The sequence below is a fragment of the Fistularia commersonii genome, chromosome 32 (genome assembly GCF_037954325.1).
Source record: "Fistularia commersonii isolate RoL2024-O1a breed Wild chromosome 32, RoL_Fcom_v1.0, whole genome shotgun sequence".
In the NCBI taxonomy this organism is placed as follows: Eukaryota; Metazoa; Chordata; class Actinopteri; order Syngnathiformes; family Fistulariidae; genus Fistularia; species Fistularia commersonii.
The window spans coordinates 9,988,503-10,012,135 of NC_141315.1; the positions used below are offsets into that span (position 1 = coordinate 9,988,503).

Genomic DNA, 23,633 nt, shown 5'->3' on the forward strand with positions numbered 1-23,633 from the left:
CCTTAGATGCCTTGTTTGCAAATTAGAAGGGAATAATCAATGGGAATAGAGAAGAAGTACAGGTTTAATTGATCGATGGGCACGGAGGGGGGGGGGGACACTTCCCGCAGCCGACCTGCGTTATAACAATTGTTGTGTTACCGCATCTCGACGCACGACGACCTCACCCGGGCTTCTAGCGGCTTAGCCGTTGCCGCTATCTCTCATTTGGTTATTCACACTCTCTAAGCGCGGCGTTATGAGCTCAGCAGTTGATCCTACCACCACCACCTCCCTCCACCCATGGAAAAAAAAGGTCTGATTTATGTTAGCGTGACCAGAGGGAGTTAATGTATTCTCTCATTAAAATCCACTTTAGTTAGGCTGAAAGTCAATCAAAGGCTGGATAGAGAGTGAATCACAATGAAAGGAAATGGTTGGGTGGGGGGACTAATATGGAGCATTATATCTAACGCTGGTCATAATGCGGCAAAGATGTTGGGAAAACATAAAAATGCGCCAAAGATGCTGATGATGATGGTGCGGCGGGAGATGAGAAACACTGAGAGAGAGCAACTAAAAAAAAAAAAAAAAAAAAAAAGTGCACGGGCCCTTTAGTGTCTTCCGAGGCTCCAGCTAAGATCCCATTAAAGATCATAAGTTACTCTGGAGAAAAAAAACTTAATTTGCTTTGATTTATGGGTTGATTGTTTTTCATGTTTCACTATTTTCTCGCTGACTTTATGGACATTTCTGGTTGATTGCTAGACTATTGCTTATATGGCAAAAAATGTCTAGCTGACTTTTCAATTTATTTTTAATTTCATTGTTATTTCTTTGTTTGTTTTTCCCATTTTTTGGCTTTTTTCATTCATTGTTTTTATATAATATTTTTGCAGTTTTGCTTTTTTAATCAAACTTACAAGGGTTTTTTTTTTTTTTCTTTCAGGTATCATTTTGAAGAAATGTTCTCACAAAGTCCAGAGAGATTTGCTTGAGATCTAAGAAAAGCAATGAAAACCACCTGGACTAAAACAGGCTGAAGTAACAAAGGATATAAACAAGTAAAATGTCAACTTCGAGAGACAGAAGATCATTTTTGCAGCGCAAGATGCAAATATATCTTGACTCCTTTCAGCTCTAAACGCTGTCACTACTTTTTAAATCCTGAGTATTTGTTATATTTAGGACATCCTGACGGACTTTCTTTTGTTTTAAGCTTTTGGCTCAATGCTCTCCTGTTTGCGAACATAATGTGCGTATTTTAATTGTTTACTTTAAATGTTTTACATAGAACCTGTGCTTTAACTTACGTTGCTGTTTGCTTTATTAATTACCTGCATTTGTTGTTAAATTTGAATTTTTTTTTGCTGATTTTCAAATTTTTCGTTCCTCCTCACTTAGGACTTTTCCTCAATGATTCTCAAATCTTAACATATATACTTGTTATTCATCGACAGAGTAATAATTTTGTCTATAAACATCTTTACAGTTTAGTGCAACTCAAGTTCCTGCAGTGAAAGTGTTTTCACTTAAACCTACAATATTACCGATGTAGAAAAATAACAGGCAAATGCTAATATTTTCAGGGGGGAAAAGAGACTTGAGTTCAAAGTCATTTAAAACAATTAGCAGTGATTCAAATTGTTGCCTGAGTGGCAAACAATATCAGCTCTTATCTTCTCTTCTGCAGACGCCCACTTGTTTCCAGGGCAGCGATCAGTTATGTATAAATCAGGGGGGGGGGGGGGGGGGAAGGCATCGGAAAAATGGCGCTGAGAGAAGACAACACGCCACCCAGTCAGTTATTTACTTGCTTTAAGTGCGGGGGGCATACATCAGTTAACAACGTGCACTTAACGGTGATTGGTATTTATGACAGCGGGTGGGAGGTGACCCCCAACACACCCCCTTAACCCCCTCAGTGCACAGGTAGGGATGGAGACCGGTTATCATATGTTTTCTTTCTCCTCTGCTCAGTCCTTGACTCGGTGGGTGGAGGGGGCAGCGCTTCATGGCGCCTTTTTCTTTTTCGATGCGAGAGGTATTGCATTGAATGTTGCGAGGAGAGGGGGGGGGCAGGACCTGACCCTGGCGTGAACTCTGCTGATGAGGTGAAACAGAAGGCAGAGTGAGGCCCTGAGGAGGAGGCGTGGGGGGCGGAGGAGGGAACGGGGTGGGGGGGGGTGCTGCTGATTCCACAGACCCTCGCCGGTGAGTCCTCTTCAGTTCTGTCCTTGATGAGGAAAAAGGATTCACTCGGTGCACCTTCACCCGCCCGCCGCTCGATCTGCGCGCAGGAACGGCTAAATTGATGCATTTTTCCTCATTACGCCGGGAGGCCCTCTCGCCTGTGTGTCCCCGCAGCGAGGCGGCCGTCGGAGGGGAAGGTAGGGAGGGGGGTAGACGGAAAAGCACTGAGGTTAAGGGCAAGATGTCTCCCCCCCCACCCTGCCCTCCCCTACCCCTGCCTTCCCCTCCAGATTTGATTAGTACTTCAGTCATCAATACATAAACCGTGTTTAGAACCTCCTAATGCAGCGTTTGAACCAAAAGACGAGATGCAGTGCATTATATCATCGGGCCGGACCCTCGGCTAATAATCCTTAATGGACGCTCAGGAATTTATGCAGAGAACGATTCAGGTTTTTTTTTTTTTTCTTTTTTAAATCAATCACATTAAACCAAAAAAAATATATAATCTCTGCGTAAAGCTTTTTCTCTGTAGACTACAAAGCAAAAACAGTCATTTTCATGTCAGCTCAGAGGGCTGCGCTCGTGGACCAAGAACTGACTTTAGACGAAGCTCAGAGGTCAAGGTGCTACGCTACAAAAACTTGAAAATAAGCAAAAAGTGTGGCTTGTAACTGCGTTGGAAATTGGGTGCTGTTATTATTGTCTCAAAAGACTTTTGTAGGGATAATTTAATTGTAGGGGTTTTCAAAGAACCTTCAGATGGACATGAATCACGCGGCGGGTGGTATCGATAATATTCTACTTGTTATTCTCGAAAGTAATCACATCAAATACTTGTGATTCGACAGAGAGCAACTGTTTTTTTCCCCATTTTTTTCCTTTTAAAAAGTAATAATGCAAAATCTTTTACATCAGCGTGTGGTTAAATGCCCCAGACTCCAGTAACTGAGTGAAAATCCAGAAGATCAAAAGTAGAACTCTGCCTTTCAGATGGTAATTGGGAAGTTCTGCTAGGAAATAATAATCGACCAGGACAAAACCACGTTTTCCAAGTCATTTAGCATCTTTAGCAAACGATTTTGCAGTTTTCCTAATTTTCCGGGATGCATTGAAAGTCATGTTTAGGATATACCGTTAAACGAGTTTACAACTTTTGTGTTGTTCTTTTCCATTAAATATGTAAAATAAAATGTATTGATTATGATGCAATTTAAAATAGAAGTGGAGTGAAGAGGAGGGAAAGGAGGTGAAATTCTCTGCCCGGCTGCATTATTTTAAAAACCTTGGCTTACTGAAAATACACCTGTACTCTGATACTGTTGAATCAGAAAGAATAGAAACCCTATTCTGCAATTTTATAAATATTATAAATGTATAGAATATAAACTGTAAGCAGGCTTTCCATATTTTGGTAATCAGAGGGAAATGCCCCGAGTTTAATACGATAAAGTAATTGAATGTTCGAAATGCAAATAGGCAAAAAACACAGGTAAATCTAGAAAGACCATACATTCAAAATGTCAAGAATTTACCCGAGGATTGTTTGTTTAGTTTTTGAAAAATTGCAAGTGAACATTTTTCGACTTCAAAAACTCAAAACTCGATTTCAAAACCAAAAAAAATAAAAAAACACATTAAAGCAAAAAGAGGAAATTAAAAAAAGTTCGGAGGGGAAATCAGAATTTATTACAATTATCTCTCCTGGGGTATTTATTTCTAAATAACATTACAATTTGGTTTGCAGAGATTTCTGCAAAAATGGAGAAAATCATAGCTTGTTTTTTTTTCTTTTTGTATCAACATACACAACCTGTTATGGTAAAAACGAATTTTTGAGTAAATAAATAGATATATATAAAAATACATATATGTATTTGCCTTCCTTTGCCTGTGCGCAGGAACAGAAGCCGTCCGGTTCCTGATCCCCGCTCCCTCTCAGCGCTCTCCCTACAATCCAGCAGCAAAGCCCGGCCGCCGTAAAAGACACTAAGAGGCTAAATTTACTATGTGACATCGGCTTCCCCCTGGGCAGCCATAAGCGGAGTCTACAGTGACCCTGAATTTCCCTTTTGTAGATTTACTACCACTATTCAAATGCTTAACTGCAGATACAATGATCCTCTAATCGCTGGGGATGGTTTTCAGCTGCTTCACTGACAGCGACAAAAGAAAAAAAAAGAAAGGAAAAAAAAAGAAAGAAAGTCGTAAGAATATAAATACCAACAACGAAGGAGATCGGGCCCACAGGAGAGTGTGTGTGAGTCTGTGATAAAACCGGGATGTAAGACGGTCGGAGAGAGAGCCCGGAGGGAGGATGGGGAAAGAGGGGGGACTCTAAGAAAATCAACACTCACCCTGTGAATGTACAGTTATTGCAACTTTACAATGCCTCTGTTATTTCCACAAAAGCGCTTTAAATATAACGTTAGCGGTAATGGTGAGTGAACATCTTGAGTGAGGGACGTTGTATTTTATCTTTCGTTCTATTTCATTTAATTCATTTATTTATTTTGTTAAATTCTGGCTGCTGTTTTATAGTCGCTGATGCCGATAAACAATTACCTGGCGCCGTGGTCTCATAACTGCAGGCATCCATCAACCGCAAGTCAACAGGCAACAGGTGAGAAATAAGACCGGAAATTACACTTAAATCAATGTCTGGCTTCGAGCTACACGGAACCTGCTGGGGCTTCAAATACTTAGAATAACTGAATTCGTTCTAAAAGGCTATTTCTTTGCTACTTTTCCAATTGAGATTGTTACAGAAAAAAGGGTTGGAATTAATTGTTGTTTTCAAAGTATTTTTTGGTTTCACTTAAACGTCAGTATAATGTGTTGCTTTTATTTCTATTCGGTGGTTTAATTTTCAAAGATTGTATCATTTATAAAACAGTAAGACTGATGCTTAAATAATTAAATTAGATTTGTCTAAGAAATTAGAAAGTGTTGCGGTTCATTTATTGTTTAAATTCGTTTTGCTGTAGACAGAGACCCTGCGAAGAATAAGTAGAAAAACCATATTAATTACTACTGACGTATATATTTTCCATAAACCTTTTTTCAAGAACAACTGCAGGTTTTATTAATAAACAATAGGTGGAGAGCAGGGTTTTTCCTACTTTACTCTCTTTTAACCGTTAAATCAATAAAACAAATTCAGATGAATAATTCAATGAATGATTAGAAATAAGAGGAAAAGAGGGACATGGAGGAGGGGATTCTCGGCTGTTTTCTGCTCAGCGGATGATTTAGAAATAAGTGTGCAAACAAAAAATTAAATGTTCTTTCTTTTGCGGTTAGATTTGCAGCTTCGTTGATGGAAGAGAGTAAATCAGCCTCTGTCTCTGTAAATGGCAGACAGGACAAATAAATTTCTTTTAAATGGGTTTTGTCTTTGATGAAAAAAAATTAAATCATCCGAGTGCACTATTTGGGATCATAAAACAACAGTTTTTTTTCTTTTAACTCTTTTTATTGTCCTTCGATTGAACCGTATTTTAAGCGCATTTCTGTCTGTTTCACCACGTGACAGTTAAAATTCTAAAATGCCAGGAACGACTTGAGAAAATTATTCGACTGAAGTTTTACAATTTCCTAAATGTAGCAATTTCTGCTTTAGCTGTGAAAAATTAATACCCCGAACGAACGTTACCGAATGCATTTCATGTTTAAATAAATCTAATTGTGAGCAAACAGGACAAATGTTCTGTACAAGGAATCGTCTTAACCCACGGGTCGTTCTCCACGCAAACCGATTCCGTCTTCCAGATAAGCAAACCTAATGGGCCGATATAATCAATGGTGAAAATTCCCATCTTCCGGCGGCATACGATCGCATGGTAAACCCTGGCCCAGTTGGCACTGGCGCCGGGCCTTGCTGGGACCCAGTGTAAAAAAAAAAAAAAAAAGGTACGCTTCCCCGACATCCTCAAATAACTCCACAAGGGCATGTTAATGACCTTAAAGTGCTCATTACAGCAACAATTAAACAGAGGGTTCCCAGAGGCATCGAGAGCCGTCATGTCACTGTCTGCGTATAAGCCAACACATATCTCCCATCTCCATTTATTTCCCTAAGAAATCAGCGGGGCCACCTGGGCTTGGCATTGAAACTTCATTCATCTCCAGAAATGGATTCCAGTGGAGGGCAAAATCAAATTCTCATTTGCAAGGCAGGGAGAGAAAGAGAGGGAGTGAACGCAGGAGGTACCTGGGAACGCTAACCTCTGGGTGAACCCGCCGCATCTGATAGTTTTGCTATTTGTCTGTGACATTGACAGCTCTGGGGGAGATTAGGAGCCACCCTGCCCCAGCTTCCCACTTTGCATTCTGCCTTTGCGCCGCTTTACAGATGGGGCTGCCGCACATTTACCTTCGCCTGTTTTCCTCGGGTTGCAGCGCTCGCCCGCAGGCAGCAGAGGCATGTAATTATATGCAAGGCAACAATAAAACAAAGCAAATGAGCGGAAAGCTGCATCACACAAACTGGGGAAGGATTCTGAAAAAAATACAACATTGCGTGGCTTTTGGTTGTGGTTTGCGGAAAGTGGGGGGGGGGGGTGATGGATGCCCTTTGGTTAAATACGTCCAAATCCCCCCTTCAAGCCGCTCTCTTCTTGCCAGCGTGAATGAGTGTGTGAGAGAGAGTGTACAAGATTAATAGTGTAAACAGCAAGGGAGAGAGGGAGAGAAAGGCAGCCTGGTATAGAGAGAGAGAGAGGGAGAGAGAGAGTGAGAGAGAGAGCAAGGAGAACGAGAGGAGGGGGGAGAAAGAAAAGACTATCAGCATCTGCAGCAGCACAGTAGCCCTGGGGGAATAGTGTGAACTTTTGAACCCTGATGGCAAGCAGTCACAGCGATGCACAGAGCCTGCTCCTGCCTCGTAATGGGACTGTGTGTCTCTGTAGAAAAAGCAAAGAGGCAGCGACAGAGGGAGGGAAGGGAAAGGAGAATGAGAGAAGAAGTGGAGGTCATTAACATATTTCTCGCTTCCTCACAAACGAGCAGCCCGCTATCCAAATGTCATGAAATCCATACGCCGATGAACGCTGTGAAGAATTCATCTCCGGGGCAGAAATCCTGACGGATTGATACAGTAGATCACTATCGCCAAAGTCCCAACGAAACTTTCCTGATGGATTTTTTTTCCAACCGTCGTTCACACGAATGTGGACGGAGAGCAGACATGTCGCAGGTTGGCCGAGCCAGGGGTCAGAGGTCAAAGGTTCAGTGAGTGGGCAGACAGCACAGCCAAAGGCCAAGGAGGTCATCTATGCACCAAAAAAAAGAATACAGTCCAGGTGCTGCCAGGCTCAGATCAAGAATGCATGAGGCCCCTGGGCATAAAGTCAGCAAGACTCTGCCGAGAAGAGGGGCCGGAAACAAGCAATAAGTTACTGAAATGTCCCGAAAAACAGCAGAAAAATGGCCTAGGAATTAACCATGTCACTTAGAACTTAAGAGTCACTAAGCGTTAACCGACTTTATAATATTTAACAATATGAATGTTGGCAATGAATTACCTTTGAATTAAAAAAAACTACAATGAACAGCCTGAGGTATGAACAATAAAAGGTTTGATTATTAGTAATAAATTACCAGATAGTAACTGGAACAGAGGCCAAAAATCTGCAGAAATATTATCTGAAAATGAGCAAAAAAAGACTTAGGAGTCAGACAAAAATGTATAATGGAAGAATAAGTATAATGAATATTAACAAATAGTTTACAAAAAAAAAAAAAAAAAAAAAAAAAAAAAAAATCGGCAAGAAATTCGAGAAAAGACGACGTGAAATTTGGTTTTAAAATTCTTCAAAAGATTATGAAAACAGTGGGTCAAAAATTAATTAAAAACGATCTAGAAACTACTTTTGTTGGCCCTCAGACTGGCACTGGCGTTCTTGGGCTCTTCATAAAAAACCCCTGAAGTGCATTCTTTAGAGCACATACTGGCACAAACGCAAGTTCTGTTAAATGAATTTTCCCCAAATGTTGAATTGGCTCTCTTGGCAAAACCTCCAGCGTACATCAAGCTGACTCAAAATCGGTTCAGTAGTTTTCAGATAACCCAAACAAATAGAACAGATGAAGGCAGGAGTAATTAAACAGAGAAATGGGGTCAAATTCTACTAAGATAGCAATTTTATGACTATCTTGTTCCTCATCCAGAAACATGCTTTTTTGTTGTTTTTTGAGTTCTTCACAAGTAAACTTACTTAAACACAGAGACGGGCCAGTTGGCGCCTAAAACACTGCTGATTAACTCCCTAATGGAGCATCAATCCGTCAGCTGGCATTGTTTTCCGAATGCGTCGGCCAAGAGACGCTGCTGTGCGCGATCAAAAGGCGCCTCCCTCTATTGGGCCTTTCTCAGGCTTCCGCCAAAGTGACAGAATTTAGATTTAATATTCTATTTACCAGCTCAGCGGGATAATGTTGTTACTGTATATTGGCTGCTCGTATTCAAATGAGACACAGGCAACAAGGAGACATAACTTAAAACTGGTTATCCTGCTGTATTCTGTTGCCAGTAATGGGTTTAGGAAATTGCAGGAGGAAGTAATCACTGACAGGAGTCACATTCCTGCGCTCTTTAAATGGGCTAACTATTTCCAGTTTAACTAGAAGTTGATGAGAAAATGAATCAGTAACTGCAATGATAATTGATTAATTGTAAAGCAAATTAAATACAGGAAAGAAAAAAATCTGAGTCCTTTTCAGCTGCAGATGTGAAATTAAATGATACTACAAGCTTTTTTTTCGTATAGGATATCACGGATCGTGGACTATTGAAAAAGGATCGATAAACACCAATCACGATAGGATAACAGATGTCATATGATATTTGAGTTAATTTGATTTTTTTGGAGAGGGGGGCGGTATACGCAATGCATCACCCTGAAACTCTTGCACTCAGGGAGAGGATGAGGGTAGAGGCATCCAACACACCATATTTCCTGCGTGACGCCTGAAACAAAGCTTCTCCCGCGGCACTTTGTCATTGCCGCTGCAAACATCCCCGAGCGCCCGGCGGCTGCGCCCCAATCGAAGAAAAACAAACAGGCCATTTCGACTTCGTAAACTTGACCAGCGGAAAAAAAAACAAAAAACGGCATGACGGGGCTAAAAAGCATCACATCTCGACGGCTGTCTCGAGGTTTCTGAGTGAGTACGTGTGTGTGTGTGTGAGTGTGTAAGAGCCAGAGGGCGAATCTATGCCTATATTTGTTTATGTATGTGAGATGTACTGGAATGTTGGAAAGTGTGTGTGAGCCCCAAATAGCCAGGAGAGGGAGGGAGCGAGGGCGGAGGAGGCAGACGAGGCTGGGGTGAAGACTCAGGCTCAGTCAGGTCACCGGTGCGGTCGGCGGGTGAAACGCAGTTCACATTACCATGCAGACACCCAGGCTAACAATGGAGGCTCCATCTGTTCCTGTCAGCCATTACAAATCTGGTGTCACCGAGTCGGCTGAAGACAACAGGCCCGCTGCATCTAATCAAAACGGCACAGGCTCCTCCTGCGTGCGAGGAAGAAAAAAAAAAGAAGAAAAAAAAAAAAGCAGCCATCGACTTCACACTCACTCACTCCCCTCTGAGGGAACGGCGAGCAGCGAGAGGAGGGCGGTCGATCACGGCAGATGATACATTCCCCGAGTCACAAAGTCTCTTTTGTGTACAGTAGGGTTGACCTAAACGAGGCGATTAACGCTCAGAAGGACAACACTAAGCTTTCCACCCCCCACTCACAGCCGAACTGTGTTCTTTAAACCACAAAATGAGTTTCAACACATTTTCTGATGTTGAAAGAACAAGGCTGCGTTCAGGAATTATAAGCTACTGCACAACCATTTGAACTTATGGGAAAAAAAGGGGCCAGAGAACAAATACGAAACCCCTATTGTAAACAACAGACAGAAAGGAAACTGAAAAATTTGGTGTTTTTTTTTGTTTTGTTTTTTTGCCTTAGTTATTTTAATAATTTCTTTTACTTTAATAGTCTATTGTTTTTGATTTTTTGTTATATATCGTATTTGGCTTTTTTCCATGGCTATTTTGTGTAAACGTAAATGCTGTATAATAATACCATTTTCATGATGGGGTTCAGTGGAGCAGAAATATGGCAGGGAAATCCTGCGAATATTCAAATTAATCTCATATTGCACTTTGCATGACTTTGAATAATAATAACAAAAGAGATGTTGCATAAAACAAAAAAAATGGGCATTATTTTTTGCTTTTAAATAAAATTACAATAAGTGAATCATTAAAATAAACTAAAAGAAAATAAATCCAACCTGTCACCGATGTCTGTTCCTGCTAAAATGCCACTTGTTTTTCATTAAGATTTTTTTTTTCTGCAAACTCTTCCTCCCCCTTTCCCCTTGAAGCAGACCGCCCCACAAACTGTGAGCCATTTCTTTGGACTGGCAGTGAACATAGAATGAACTATGAACTCCACATGCCCTTTTAGTGAGGACACAAGCCATTCACTACACTAACATGATCACAGTCCCCGCGGCTATAAAAAAAAAAAAAAAAAGACGCCGCGAGGTGTGTGTTTTTCTTATAGAATTGGATGTTGCCATTAGTAATTCGCCAATGAATAATGCGTGTGTTGTGTGTATTTTTGAGTGTAATTACTTAGCATTCAAGGCTAAATGTGAAAAAGCAGGGGGGAAAAAAAAAAAGACGGGTTGTCCATAATTGGCTATTGCTCACATGTAACAGCGAAAATCATGTGTCATGATGTTGGAACGCTAAAAACGCACGGCGACAGACGGCGCAGCTCGCGGCTGAGCCCGTTACCATGACAGCCTAAAGGGAATTTTTTTTTCAACACATTTTTAGATTTAGATTTTGTTTGCTTCCCCTGAGGGAAGATCCCCCTGTTTATTCTCAACAATTTAAAAAAAAAAAAAAAAAAGAATTATTGTCTTATCTGTGTTCTATCTTCCCGCCATCTGCCATGATTTGTTTACTCCATTTTGCCAAAGTTGCACGCAAAGTCTGCAGTTACACGTCTGCGGGCAGAGGACGTACAAGTTCATTAAACCATTTTCAAATAAGAGGATTATTTCTGACTATATCCAGCTGGCATTAACTACCGCTATCACAGAATGACTGCCAACAGCAATAGCATATTCTGTTCTGGAGTGAAAAATTCAAAACGATTCCTGCTTTACCTCGGGAAATAGGCTGAAAATGATCCCAGAGTAGAGATGGGCACCTCAGGCGCCCGAGTCAATACTACCCACCTGCAGCACGGTGCGACAAGGACTATTAGCTGGAGCATGAGAGTCAGAAACACAAAAGTCTCAACGAGAGGGGAGGGCGAGTCCAAGAAAGGAAGATCGAGGGGAAGATTGATACAGGGAGAAAGGGATGGAACACACATGGCCCCTCAGGTACAGTGTTGTATTTCAAACCCAGTTTGTGAAAGAATAGAGGGGCTTAGGGTCAATCAATCACGGCATTAGCCCACAGCTACAAAGCCTCCTCTCTGTGTGGGCTGCCTCCCTGCCTCCCTGCCTCCCGCAGCTCAGGACAGCGTATGAGAGGTCCTGGTCCGACCACTGGAGGGAGCTCTAGCTCACCACTTCTGCGGCATCTGGATGCCTACCTGCACACTGGAGGGGAAGGAGGAGCGGGTAGAGGAGGAGCCGCTAATGTCATCAGCCAGTGGAGGAGGCCAGCAGAGGAAGGCAGGGGTAGGGGAATTCAGGGGTGTCATTCGTTTTTTTGTAACAATATAGAGCTCAAAGGTCCTGCGGAGTGAGGCGAGGGAAGTGTGTTAAAACTGCACTTGAGTCATTTTCTCACAGATATGCAGCATTGTCTCCCATTACACAGAGTGATCCTTTGTATCGCTTTCCTTTTGTCGCTGGAGAATTCCTTACATTGTCTTTCGGCTGAGGTGCTTGTTCACAAAGAAAATATAGCACAAGAACATATTATATGTCATTGTCAGGGTTAAAGTGTCGCCCCTTTGTTTAAACAGGAGAGTAAGAGCTGAAAAAAATGCAGAGACGACGTTTAACCGCCGATCCAAATGTGTGATTTTGGCTCACATGTGAGTCAGGTCTGTTTTTTTTGTCACAAACATTTTCTATTGTGCTGTTTTTCACTCTGGTCTGAATCCCACCACTTAATTCAGATTTTTCGCACAGAACCGATTAATTTATTACGTCAAAATGTGGCTCTCCAAAGAGAACAGAAAAGCATGTAGAGTCATACTCAAAGAGAAGTGAAATCCCGGTAAGTTCTGAACTGACTGCACTCTGCTGAATTAGACACAAACATGGAAGTGGCAGTTGTGAATCAGAAAAAAAAACATGTGAGATCCTAGGGGGCTAAGAGCATTCACATGGTTAGTGAACAAGAAGGGTCAAAGTTACAAAAGGGAGTACGAAGCAACAGGAGCATTTGAACTATTAAAGACTGTAATACAGATGGATTGCTACATTTTTCTACAAAAAAACAAATTTATTATGGCCACATTTAATTATCTTGCACATTATATCAACACTACTTTCTGATTAAGACATTTCTCCATGATTACACGATTATTCCCACTCCAGAGCCCTTGCCCTTGCTCCCTCTCACACACACACACACACACACACACACGCTGCTGCTGTGTAAATCACATACTTTGCATTGTATAATAACTACATTCTGAGGATAATTTTAGATAAAATGGTGAGAATTAAAATATTGAATTTCCCTTTCCAAAGATGAATCACTGTTGCACAATCCCATTTTTTCCACTCTTAATGTAAATAAATAAGCAGGAAGATTTTTTTTGAGAGAGGACATAAAGTTAGTTGGTGTGAGAGTGGAGGATATAGAGAATAGGATTAGACGGAGAAGGTTGACTCACTGTGGCGACAGTGAAGAAGTAGAAGTAGCACCATGGAAACCCTAACAGTATCCATCCCCGGTCAGGTATGAGCGCGCGCGCGCACACACACACACACACACACACACACACACACACTATACTGCATGCAGGATAAACACCCATTCCCATGTGTTCCTAAATTAGACACAGGTTTGATTTTTAGCTACGCAGCATTAATCTGAACAGTTATGTGATCTCTTTTTCGTCATGAGATCAACATCTGTCAAATGTTTGCAGCAGCAGGAGTCACAAGATTTATGTAGTGCTCAAGTCTCTTACTGAGAACAAGAAAGCCGCAAAGGGTAGAAGTCAGAAGTATCTGGGGCAGCTGCTCTTCGGGAGTCAACCTGTGAGGTCGCAACATCACTGTGTTTGAGAGTATGTGGAAAAACAGGCAAACTGCAGAGAGCGGTGGCAGGAGAAAGCTGGCTGTGCACCAGTGAAAATCCAAGAGTCCCCAGCTCCTGATAGGCCGACAGTCGAACATCAGATTGTCAATGAGCGCCTATGACTCTAGTCCTTGCATTGTCTCCTGCATATTGGCTCTCGTCAGCCCCTTGTCGCGGTCTTTTCTGGCTGACTGAGCATGTTGAATCAGCTGCAGAGGCTGGCGGTAAAAGAAATGACTCTGATTGGCGTCGGCTAATCCAAGCATGAGAAGAGAAATGCAGGCGTGCGAAGCAGCAATCAGATTTATGCCGAGGAGGCAAATAATACTTTTCATATTCAACTTTTGACCAAGGCATCGGTCAAGAAGCTGACATGAGTGTGAAATTAGTTGGCTTGTGATGCTCTTAACATTGTTAACTATTGTCTGACATTTTCTATCTGTCTTTGTTGAAACCCTGCTCCGGCCACCTGGAGCTGCAGCATCATATCCTTGCTTCTGGGCACTGAACACATAACCAATCCTGGTTGAGTCTTTATGTTGTGTTCCGATGCAAACCTTTTCAGCTGACCATTGTCAGTGTTATATCCTGAGTTTATTTGGTGTTTTTGTAAACAACAGCAAGTTTGAGGAAGCTACACATCCACGATTCAGATTACTTTGGTGTAAAATTTTGTCATCATCAGCCACATTTAAAATAAAGTGTGACGTGACCAAGGAATCCTAACCGAGCTCTGGCAGGCCCTTTCTGTGCTCGCATACTGGGGAAATGGGTATAAACAGCCCTGTGGAAACTCACATTCTGGGGCACCATCATCTTGGTAGTCCGAAGCAACGGACGCGTCATCTGACGGCGCGGAGCGACCCAGACTCGAACTGCGGTTATCATCAGATCCGTCCTCTTCTCTCGAGTCCTCTGTGGGTTTGCGTTAAAGGAGAACAGGAAAATATACTCAATATTCTAGATGCAGACAGGTGGGTCATCATGTACTCTGTACTTGTTGGGATTGGCATATTGGGAAATAGTATTAGATATTGATAAATTTCACAATGATGAAACGGAAGGACGGTTGCTATGCATAAGTCACTTTCATCAGCTTCAGGGAAATTTCTTGCTGATTTATCTTCAATTTCCTGGGGATTTTAGAGATTTTCTAGCTGACACTTAAGCAACATCTTTCTTTATTTCAATATTTTTCTCCAAATTTTCAGGTAATTTCTCCTTATTCTTTAAGGTATTGTCTTGCTAGTATTTGGCTATTTTCTAATTCATTTATAGGTCTATCCTTGTTAATATCTAGTTAAATATTTTGGCAGGCACTACTTTGCTGTTTTACTAAGCTGACTGTTGATTTATTCATTGTATTTTTCAATGAGCAATTTCAAAATTAGTGTAGCTCAATTCAGACGAGGATATAGAGGATAGGGCTGGATGGAGGAAGTTGATTCATTATGACTGAAAAGAATGGCAGAATCAACTGACAGTAGAAGTTTAAAACGTAAATAAATAGATAAAAAGATTTTTGCTGTTCGCTTGCTGCTTGACAGGAAATAGTGCATATGTGAATCACAGTTTTAGAAATTCTAATCCGGGACACAATTGCAGCACATAGAGATATTCCACCTATTCACAAACAGTACTACAGTACTAAACAGTGCTACTAAATAATAAATTGCATTTTACTTACGGAAGGGGAATTCCTCAGGGTTTCTGAAAAATTCGAATAAGCATAAATCATTTCTTTTTTACATTTCCCAGCCAACTCTAAGCCTTCATGCACAACAAACCACAAAACCACAGTGTTTCACTACGGTTGCATGCACCTGCTGTAATGCCAAGCAAACACCAATGGAGATTGTTGCTTCTGTCATGAAATATCGCAGTTTCAGTTTGTTGTTCATCATGCAGTTAAATGTAATCAAAAGATCCTGAGAACTCTCCCGATAAACTAGAAATACCAAACTGTTTTAAGTTTTTCCGGCGGTGCTGTTAAACTTGGTACACTTGTCTTGTAGTCTTCATACAGAGTAACACGCCTAAGCTGTCATGGCATTTGAGTGGTTGAGTCCATGTGTCTGCTGCTTCACACAGTTATGACAGTCTTACCTCACATGGACCACCTGGAAGTTGTTCAGTAAGACCTTCCGTGCTTCATGAGCATTTTCACTGAGGTCTTCATCTTGAAGGATCTCTGTGACGAACACCTCACAGTCTGGTGAGCAGAGAAGGCATAGCAGACATGAGATGGACCTGTTTCTCAGGCACTTGTATCACAGGAGCAGAGTAACTCAAGTCATAAGGGAGAATAACAAGTGCTAAAATTTTATATTTTGTGCCCATATACTTGTACTGCTTCAGAAAGTCTTTATAAGTCAGCAGGCCCGCGTGTGTGGGGTTTGGGGTGTAAGGTTTGAAAGACATAACCTTTTCTTTTACTGCAGCCATAAACCGTAATACAAACACGATTATCTGCCAGTCATTAAACGGAGTAAAATGAGCACTATCTTTATGATGCTGCTGGGAAACAGGTCGGTCCACATCAACTATCTGATTGCAGTTATGCCTTTGCTCCCATTCTACACAAATTCACTGACATATGCAAATATGGTGTTCCAAGCAAAGGCCCTGTCACCAGCCTTCCAGTTCATGCAAATGTATTAAAAAGGTTCTCAATGTGTTGGAAACCACAACATTGAAGAGCTCTAGAAGAGCTTGAAGAGCTCTAGTCATGATTGAACAGGAAGCAAATCCCAAATAATACATTTACTGTTCCATTAATACATTTATGCGAGTGATAATCATTAAGAAAAGAAGAAAATGTCTTATTTTGGCTTCTTCATTAGGGATACTTATAGGTCTGGTTGTGAACTGTAAGTCAAGACTCTAAGTCTTGGCCTTGTGGGAACCAGAATCTAACACTTCTTCTATTCTATAGTCCGATTAATCACATGTCAGGAAAATAATTGTTAAATTGGATAAAAATTGACTTTTTTCTCTCTTTTTTGACCCTTGGCAGTGTAAAATAGCACAGTATATCATGTTTTGGTGGAAATCTTTCCATCATCCCACAACATGTATCATCACAACACACTGTACATCTTGTTTAGAGTCTGGAAGCTTATAGGATCATGCTCCTTAATCTCTGGAACTCTAAAACACTCAGTTATGGTGACCTAATATCTAAGGTTGAACTATCTAACATTACACTGAAGAAGAAAACGGTCTCTCCTGAAGTATTCACCAGCTTCTGCCTCCTGATAAAAAGGTAAATATTAATATTTTGACAAGGTAGTCCATCTCTTATAATTTCACCACACTTTACATGACTGCTCTTTGTTTCATTTCAGTGCACGTGTAAAGCTATTTTACACTTCCACTTACTGAAGCCGTCACAGCGCCCCAGAAACTTCCATTCAATCGAACACCTTATCTCTCAAGAACAACACCGATAGAGAAAATAATACAACTTTACCATCCAGAAGCCGTCTGATGTCATGAGGGATTGTCCCCATTCCTGTCTTCCACCTGACCAACTAAACTCGCAGTTTCCTCGACTTATCTCACACTAGCAACTCAGCCTGTCATGCTCTTGCGACTCAACAGAACCCAGGGCCAGCAACACACACACACACAATCACAAGCTAACTGACACCGCGTCTAACCACCTCTGTCTTTGTGCAGTGAGACTTCCGTGCATCTCTGCTGACAGCGAGCAGGGTGGAGCAGATGCACAGATCACGCCGCTGACGAGGTTTGACTGAAAGCACTTCTGCTCCTACTCTGCTGACGCAATATCCTGAAAAGGAGTCCCCCCAGTGCTGTCATCGGGTGACTTTTAGCCAAAACAAACCCCGGTAATTGCCTGTATTGAAGATGTAAGCAAGTCCACGCACGCAGAAACACAAGTGATATGTTTGTGCAGGTGTTAGTTGTGGAAAGCTGCAGAGGATTCAGGAAACCTTGGTGTCTGCTGCCAGAGCAATACACAGCTCTGCCTCTATGTATGCTTTTTATTGTGCAAGCATGGACCTGAACCAGAAATAGATTGGAATGTAAGGCTGTGCAATAAACTGAGAAAATCTTACAACTGATATTCAAATTTAATTAATTCAAGATTTTTTTATTATTTGTCATCAATTTGTGATTACCTGGTTTTCTTTTAGAATTACAAATTTATGTGACTTTTTTAAGTCCTGGGGAATTTTCATGAGTAAACGGAAAAAAAAGCCACCATGTGAACATTTATTTTTTCGAAATAACAATAATTTCAAAAAGGTTATAATCAACAACAAAACAGTGAGAAACATATTAGCAATTTAACTGGAAACTAATCATGGTTACCTAAAATGGCCAAATCAGGAAATGTGTTAGCTCAATTCAAAAATATTGCAAAATATCCTCCAAATATTATCAAGACATTAAGACAGAAAGTTGGCAAGAAAATAAGTAAAAAAAACAGGAATCAATCTTGTCATTATAAGGAAAAGCAGACTGATATATATACATATATCATATATACTGATAAGAAAATGCTCAGGAAAATATCAGAAAATTAGGAAGAAAAACATTTTTATTTGTAATTCTTACTCAAAAACTCAAAAAGTTAGACCAGGAAAGTGTAATTTCGTTTCCATTTCAGATGCCTTTCATAACAGGTTAAAGTAAAGTAAGTAAAAAAGGGCTCAACAATAAATTACACACAATTAATCTGTGTTGTTCAAGCACACGTTGTGCCATGTATTAATAATAAGATGGGAGAATTATGGGATTTTTTTTTACAGTAAATCCAGATGTCTGACCCCCCATATTCTGTAACTTTGAGCAAAAGCAGTAAACGACGCTCAAAAGCCGCCTGTGATGAATTTCGTACCAGATGGCTGGCAGGTTGCCCTCCAGATCCACACCAGCACTGTCACTGATGTTCTACAGGCTGACCAGCCGCCAAAGTAAGAGCCAGCAGTGGATTTCTCCACAGGGATCAATAAACTATTGCATTATTTTTTAAATTAAAAAAAAAGAAGTTAGAAAGCCCCCTCAAGAGGTCTACCCAATGCACAAAAAAAAAGAAGAAAACCCGTTTCACGTGTACGATCAAGGATGCATCCCTGAAAACCTTCCATCTAACTAAACTAGGTAGAAAAATATGAAAATATCCCACTGAAATTGAATACCCCGCAGCGAACGCAGTGAGAGGCGAGCAGCAGGCCAGAGCACCACGGACGACATTTATCAGCATTACTGCTCCATAAAGGAGCAGGAGTCATCTGGCCCCCGGAGCTCATTACACAGCAGAAATAGGAGCTCCTGAGCGCCACCCTGAAGCCACCAAAGGGGCTTGGCTATATGAGATAAAATTATATGACAGATAAATATCAGGAAATCAATGTAGAGATTACTGAAAATGACCATTAGATTAGCTGGATATTGCAATAACTTAGAATGTGCAAGAATGAAACAATGAAAGTTATCAGGAATTTATATCAGGAAATTGCCAGACAATTAGACATAAATTAACATTAGCAAGAACTTACATCAAATGGAACCAGAAAAATATATACAATTTTTTTACTCAAATTTACTTTAAAAACTCACCTGAAAATAAGCCAGATTTGAATATTGGCAAGACATCGTCAAGCGCTTTATCAATAATGTAACAAGAGAATACCAGAAAAGATTAAAAAAAAATGTTTGAAGTACTTTAAATTTAACAAGAAGTGTCCTCACGTTTGTAAGAACCTAGGTGAAAAAATCTGTAATTATTTGCCAGAAAACTACTCAAAAAACAACTATGAATATCCTTGAAAATTAAACAAGAAAAAATGACAATTTGTTTGTACATTCTTTACCAATAACATCTTGAGAGTACAAATTACACAACCTCAGAGTGAACAACAGTTTCCAGTAAACAGAGAATAACTAAATACACAATTTTAAAAGCCAAAATTTTAACTGAAAATAATGTAAGACGCTTTTAGCACGAGAATGAATCCTTGAGTTTTAGCCATTTCCAGCTAGCCTTAAACATATCTTTATCTAAGAGTTAAAATTTATAAAATAAGTCAAACAAAGCAAATGAAAACACTTTTAAGAATTTAGGTTCTACGACAGTGGAAATCTTTCTTTCTAGGGTTATAAAACATTTAAAATATCCACCTTATATATCCACTGTTCAACCTGCGCTTTGCCTGCGTCGTTTCCGATTGTGGCTGGGATGTGACGCAGATGCTAACCCCGCTAGCCGGAGACCGCTAGGTCAACTATACATCCAATTCCCGCGGTTCCCTTATGGTCATTTTTCTTGTTAAATTATTGTCACTATTTCAAACGTCCTTACCGGATGTTTTGTTATCCATCCTCCAGCCGCTCACACGGAATCAGTCGGTGAACTTTAAAAAGGAGGCAGCCGATTTATCTTTTTCACGGCTAGCCAGTAGGATAAAATAGCTAGTTGCTAGTGGCCAGTTGCTATCGGACACTCCCCACCCCGCCAGCACCAACCTTGATATTTCTCCGTCAGTTCAAGGAGTCACCACCCGATGTTACCAGAACATTAATATTATTTTAAAATTCATAATAAAATGGGGCGGTTCTCCTTTGTGTTACGAGAGGATGCTGCCTTCAGTGGTGCCCGGTTAAATAGAGGATTCGAGGTGGAAGCTAGCTTTGAATTGAATCTGCATTCAAGCTAGCCCTGCCTAATCAGCTCATTATTTAATCTGAATTATCACTTATTATCCATACAAATACAATTTAATAATCTTTCATTTACCTTGCAAGTGTTGACTTTTTGATCTTTTTTTAACATATTCTCTCAAATATTTTTTTCTCCTCAAACTCCTGTGAACAGCATAGTTTTGTTTTGGCTTTTTTTTTTCAACTTTTAATTTAAGCTAGAAACATATTACTGTCCATACAAATATTAATTACACCTATGATAAATTGTAGATTTATCAGTTATGGGAAAAATATGCAGTTTCAGCCTCGTGTAAATATAAACCAGTTTACATGAGGTTATGAGTAAGTATCCACATTAAATAACCGATTTAAAATTGATAGCAAAAAAAGCTAGCACCACGTTAAAGAGGAATTTAGAAAAGTGGTGAAATATTAGAATATAACCATGAAATTTGAAAATCCAAAACTGAACAAGAATGCAAATTGTGTTTTTTCAAGGTTTTAATTTTATAATAAATGTTGCTGAATTGTCGGTAATAAAGAGCTGAGTGAGCGAGTGAATCGTCATAGTGACAAACTTTAAATCAACCTACCGCATATGTTTTACCAAAATCCTTGCAAAAGATTTTCATACCTATGCTTTCCTGTAATTTCCTTCATACTTTTATTTCCTAATCTTTTTTTTAATTGCGTCGAAATTAAACTGTTTTTTCATATTATTTCAGCTCCTCAAGGTTTTGGATCAGCAGGTCAGCTGAGCAAATGTGATAAAAAATAAGCCAGAAAATCAACTAAAAAAATAAAAGTATTTTTATAGAAAATGTTAAAGAGCCAGAAATTACCTAAAAGTTTCTATTTGTGCACTTTTTGTCTCATTGAGTGAATTTAGCAACAATTTAGTTGACTTTTTTGATTTCTTTTTTGTAAAGACCAATGATGGTAATAGCCAAAAAGCTGCAAGTTTAGCAAAACAGAGAAAAATCAGCAATAAAATATACAAAAACAATCAGTAAGAGATTACATCTTGTTTATCTTGGGGTTGCAATTAATTGGACAAAATTGGGATAAATTTTTCAGTTGAAGACCAAGTACCCAAACATCAACAGAGATGCAAATATTTTTTTAGAAAGTCCAATCTACAGCAATAAAATGCCGGATTTAGCCCTTAAAACGAATGTTCAAATGGTCTATCTTCACCTTAATATACATATGACTTGGATTTAAAACAAAAAAAAAAAAAGAGGCCTCTTTCAATCATAGTATTGACCGCCGTGACGGCTCGATTTAAGCCAAGAAACCAATGGGGACATTTCTGACGCCATGTGCGTGCAGCGTCACTAAACTAGCACGTCATTCATCTGATGGGGCGCGAAGGAAGGGTTTGCAGAGCCAGCAGAGGGTGAACATCGCGGGTGGGTGACAGGGCTGTGCTTTTAAAGCTAACGTGTGCAGAGCAACGGCGGCGCTAATAGAAATTTTGCCTGGCCTGACTATTGCTTTATTGATCCGGCGCCACTGACACGCTACACTGAAGGCCATCAAGTAGCTAAAGCTCAATCAGCCGCTACTCGCGTCGACAATTAACGCTGAATATCAATCACGGCCGCTTAATTTGTCTCTGGGCGAAAAATTAAGATTCTGCACAATACTGTTGCAATTATCTATGAGCCTGTATCGAAGACATATGTTGTTTTTCTTTAACACTTAATTTAAGCTTGTAATCACAACATGTGTTTTGTCAGGGTACTTTTTCTGACCAGCAGGTCTGCACCGGACTCATGATAGTTTTATTTACAGAAACTTGACAGTCCTCATGAGAAAGCCTGAAACAGAATAAAAATAATTTTATTCATTTAAAACATGAAATCCCTCCAAACACAGCAAAAGGCAGGCTAGGCAGCCATTTTCCAAATAAAGATTACAACAATTAAAACAATAACTCCCATGTTGTTTTGTACAATAATTTAGTTTGTAATTACTTTTATTCAAATCCCATGAATCAATGTATGATTTGACCGTATGTGCACAGCGAACATGCATCAACAGGATGTGATGTTAAAATGATTTCAAGCATTAGCTGTGTTGCCATAGCTAGCATGAAGCTCACAGGTTTTGGCAACAAATCAAGTAGCTGATGCTAAAATGCTATATTGCAGATGGCAAGATGTAAATAAACAACCTGCACGTTCATTTTCATGCTGTTTCATGGGTCTGAAACACAACGGTTGAGTGAAAGAAATAATTTCAGCCATTTCAGTTAATTTCAGTTAATATCTAGGTGCCAAACCCAGACTGGACTAGCAGCGAGTCTCCCCCTTTTCAAGAGCGCCTCGTTTCTGCAGGGATTTACGATCTCTGCCCCTCCAAGCACTTCGGCCCCGATTCTGTGCATTCAAGTGTGTGAAGAACAAGGTCTTAACAGCATTAATCCTAATTGTGCTCCATGTTTTCTTCTCTGGATCTTTACCTCCCAGTTTGTTTTCTCAAAGAAAAACAAAGTCCATAGGGGCGTTGCAGTAAATTAACATTTTCTACTAACCCCCCCCCCTTGAAATCCTTCACAAAAGGAGGGTGTAAAAATAAATCGCCCTTTTGTGTTTTGCTAGGGTGTTATGCTTTATTTTGCTATTCTCTAATTTGTTTATTTTTATGAGTATAATGAATAGCAGTGTATTCCAAAGCCTATCAGGATAAAAAGAATAATGAATATATAGATTTAATCACTCGTCCACCTTCCCCCGCTTTAATCATAAGGTATTTAAAATCTTTTTCACCTACTTTCCTAGCCGCTTTATAAAATATATCTTTATTTTAATTTGTTTTTTATGTGACCCCATGTTAATTTCCCCTTGATTACTTTGGCGGTTTGGTGATTATTCATAGATATTGATTTGTTTGTAACAGCCTGTTAATGTTTATAGGGGAGCAATCACCTGTTTCCTCTTGAAATTTGTCCGAGGGTGTTGGGCCTCCAGAAATGACTCCACAGCAGAGGATCCTGATGTTTAGCAGTCCTCGGAGGCGTTCGGGGAACGGGGAGGGGGTGATGAAGCTCTGAGATAGATGGTCCCTGAACATTAAGGGCTTTTGGGAGAGGCGGGGGAATTTTTTTGACTTCTATTCTGGGAGCGAACATGAGACAAGCCTGATTTGTTTTCCTCCTAGTTGAGTTGGTCAGAGCTCGCCCGCCTCAGTCAGTTCAACCGTCTGCCGAGAGGCGTTTAATATAAACCGCAGGGCGCCATTTGGGAGGCGGCCATGAATAGAAACACCCCTGCCTGAATTTTACCACTGAAACAGCTGGTATCTATATCACTGCCTCAGGATTGAGCTCCAAACCAACAAAAAAAAAAAAAAAAAAGGAAATCTGCATATTTATTCTACATTTCTGGCTTGGAGGCACATAAAACCAGACGTAATTGGTATTTAATAAATCACTTCTCATGCAACTCTGGAAAAGAGGATCCAGAGTTACAATTGCTATCAGCAAAAGG

General features: G+C 40.2%; 1 protein-coding gene across 2 annotated transcripts in view; it reads right to left on the minus strand.

The window, feature by feature from the left end:
- Positions 1 to 17,104, minus strand: part of skap1 (src kinase associated phosphoprotein 1) — a 40,582-nt gene extending 23,478 nt beyond the window's left edge. For both annotated transcript variants that reach the window (XM_086139991.1, XM_086139990.1), the window contains exons 1-4: positions 16,937 to 17,104; positions 15,571 to 15,676; positions 15,152 to 15,174; positions 14,263 to 14,379 (exon numbers count right to left, since the gene is read on the minus strand). In XM_086139991.1, the coding sequence (XP_085996117.1) occupies positions 14,263 to 14,379; positions 15,152 to 15,174; positions 15,571 to 15,676; positions 16,937 to 16,976 (286 nt within the window). In that variant the 5' untranslated portion in view covers positions 16,977 to 17,104. The remainder of the gene's footprint in view (positions 1 to 14,262; positions 14,380 to 15,151; positions 15,175 to 15,570; positions 15,677 to 16,936) is intronic.
- Positions 17,105 to 23,633: the final 6,529 nt, after the last annotated feature.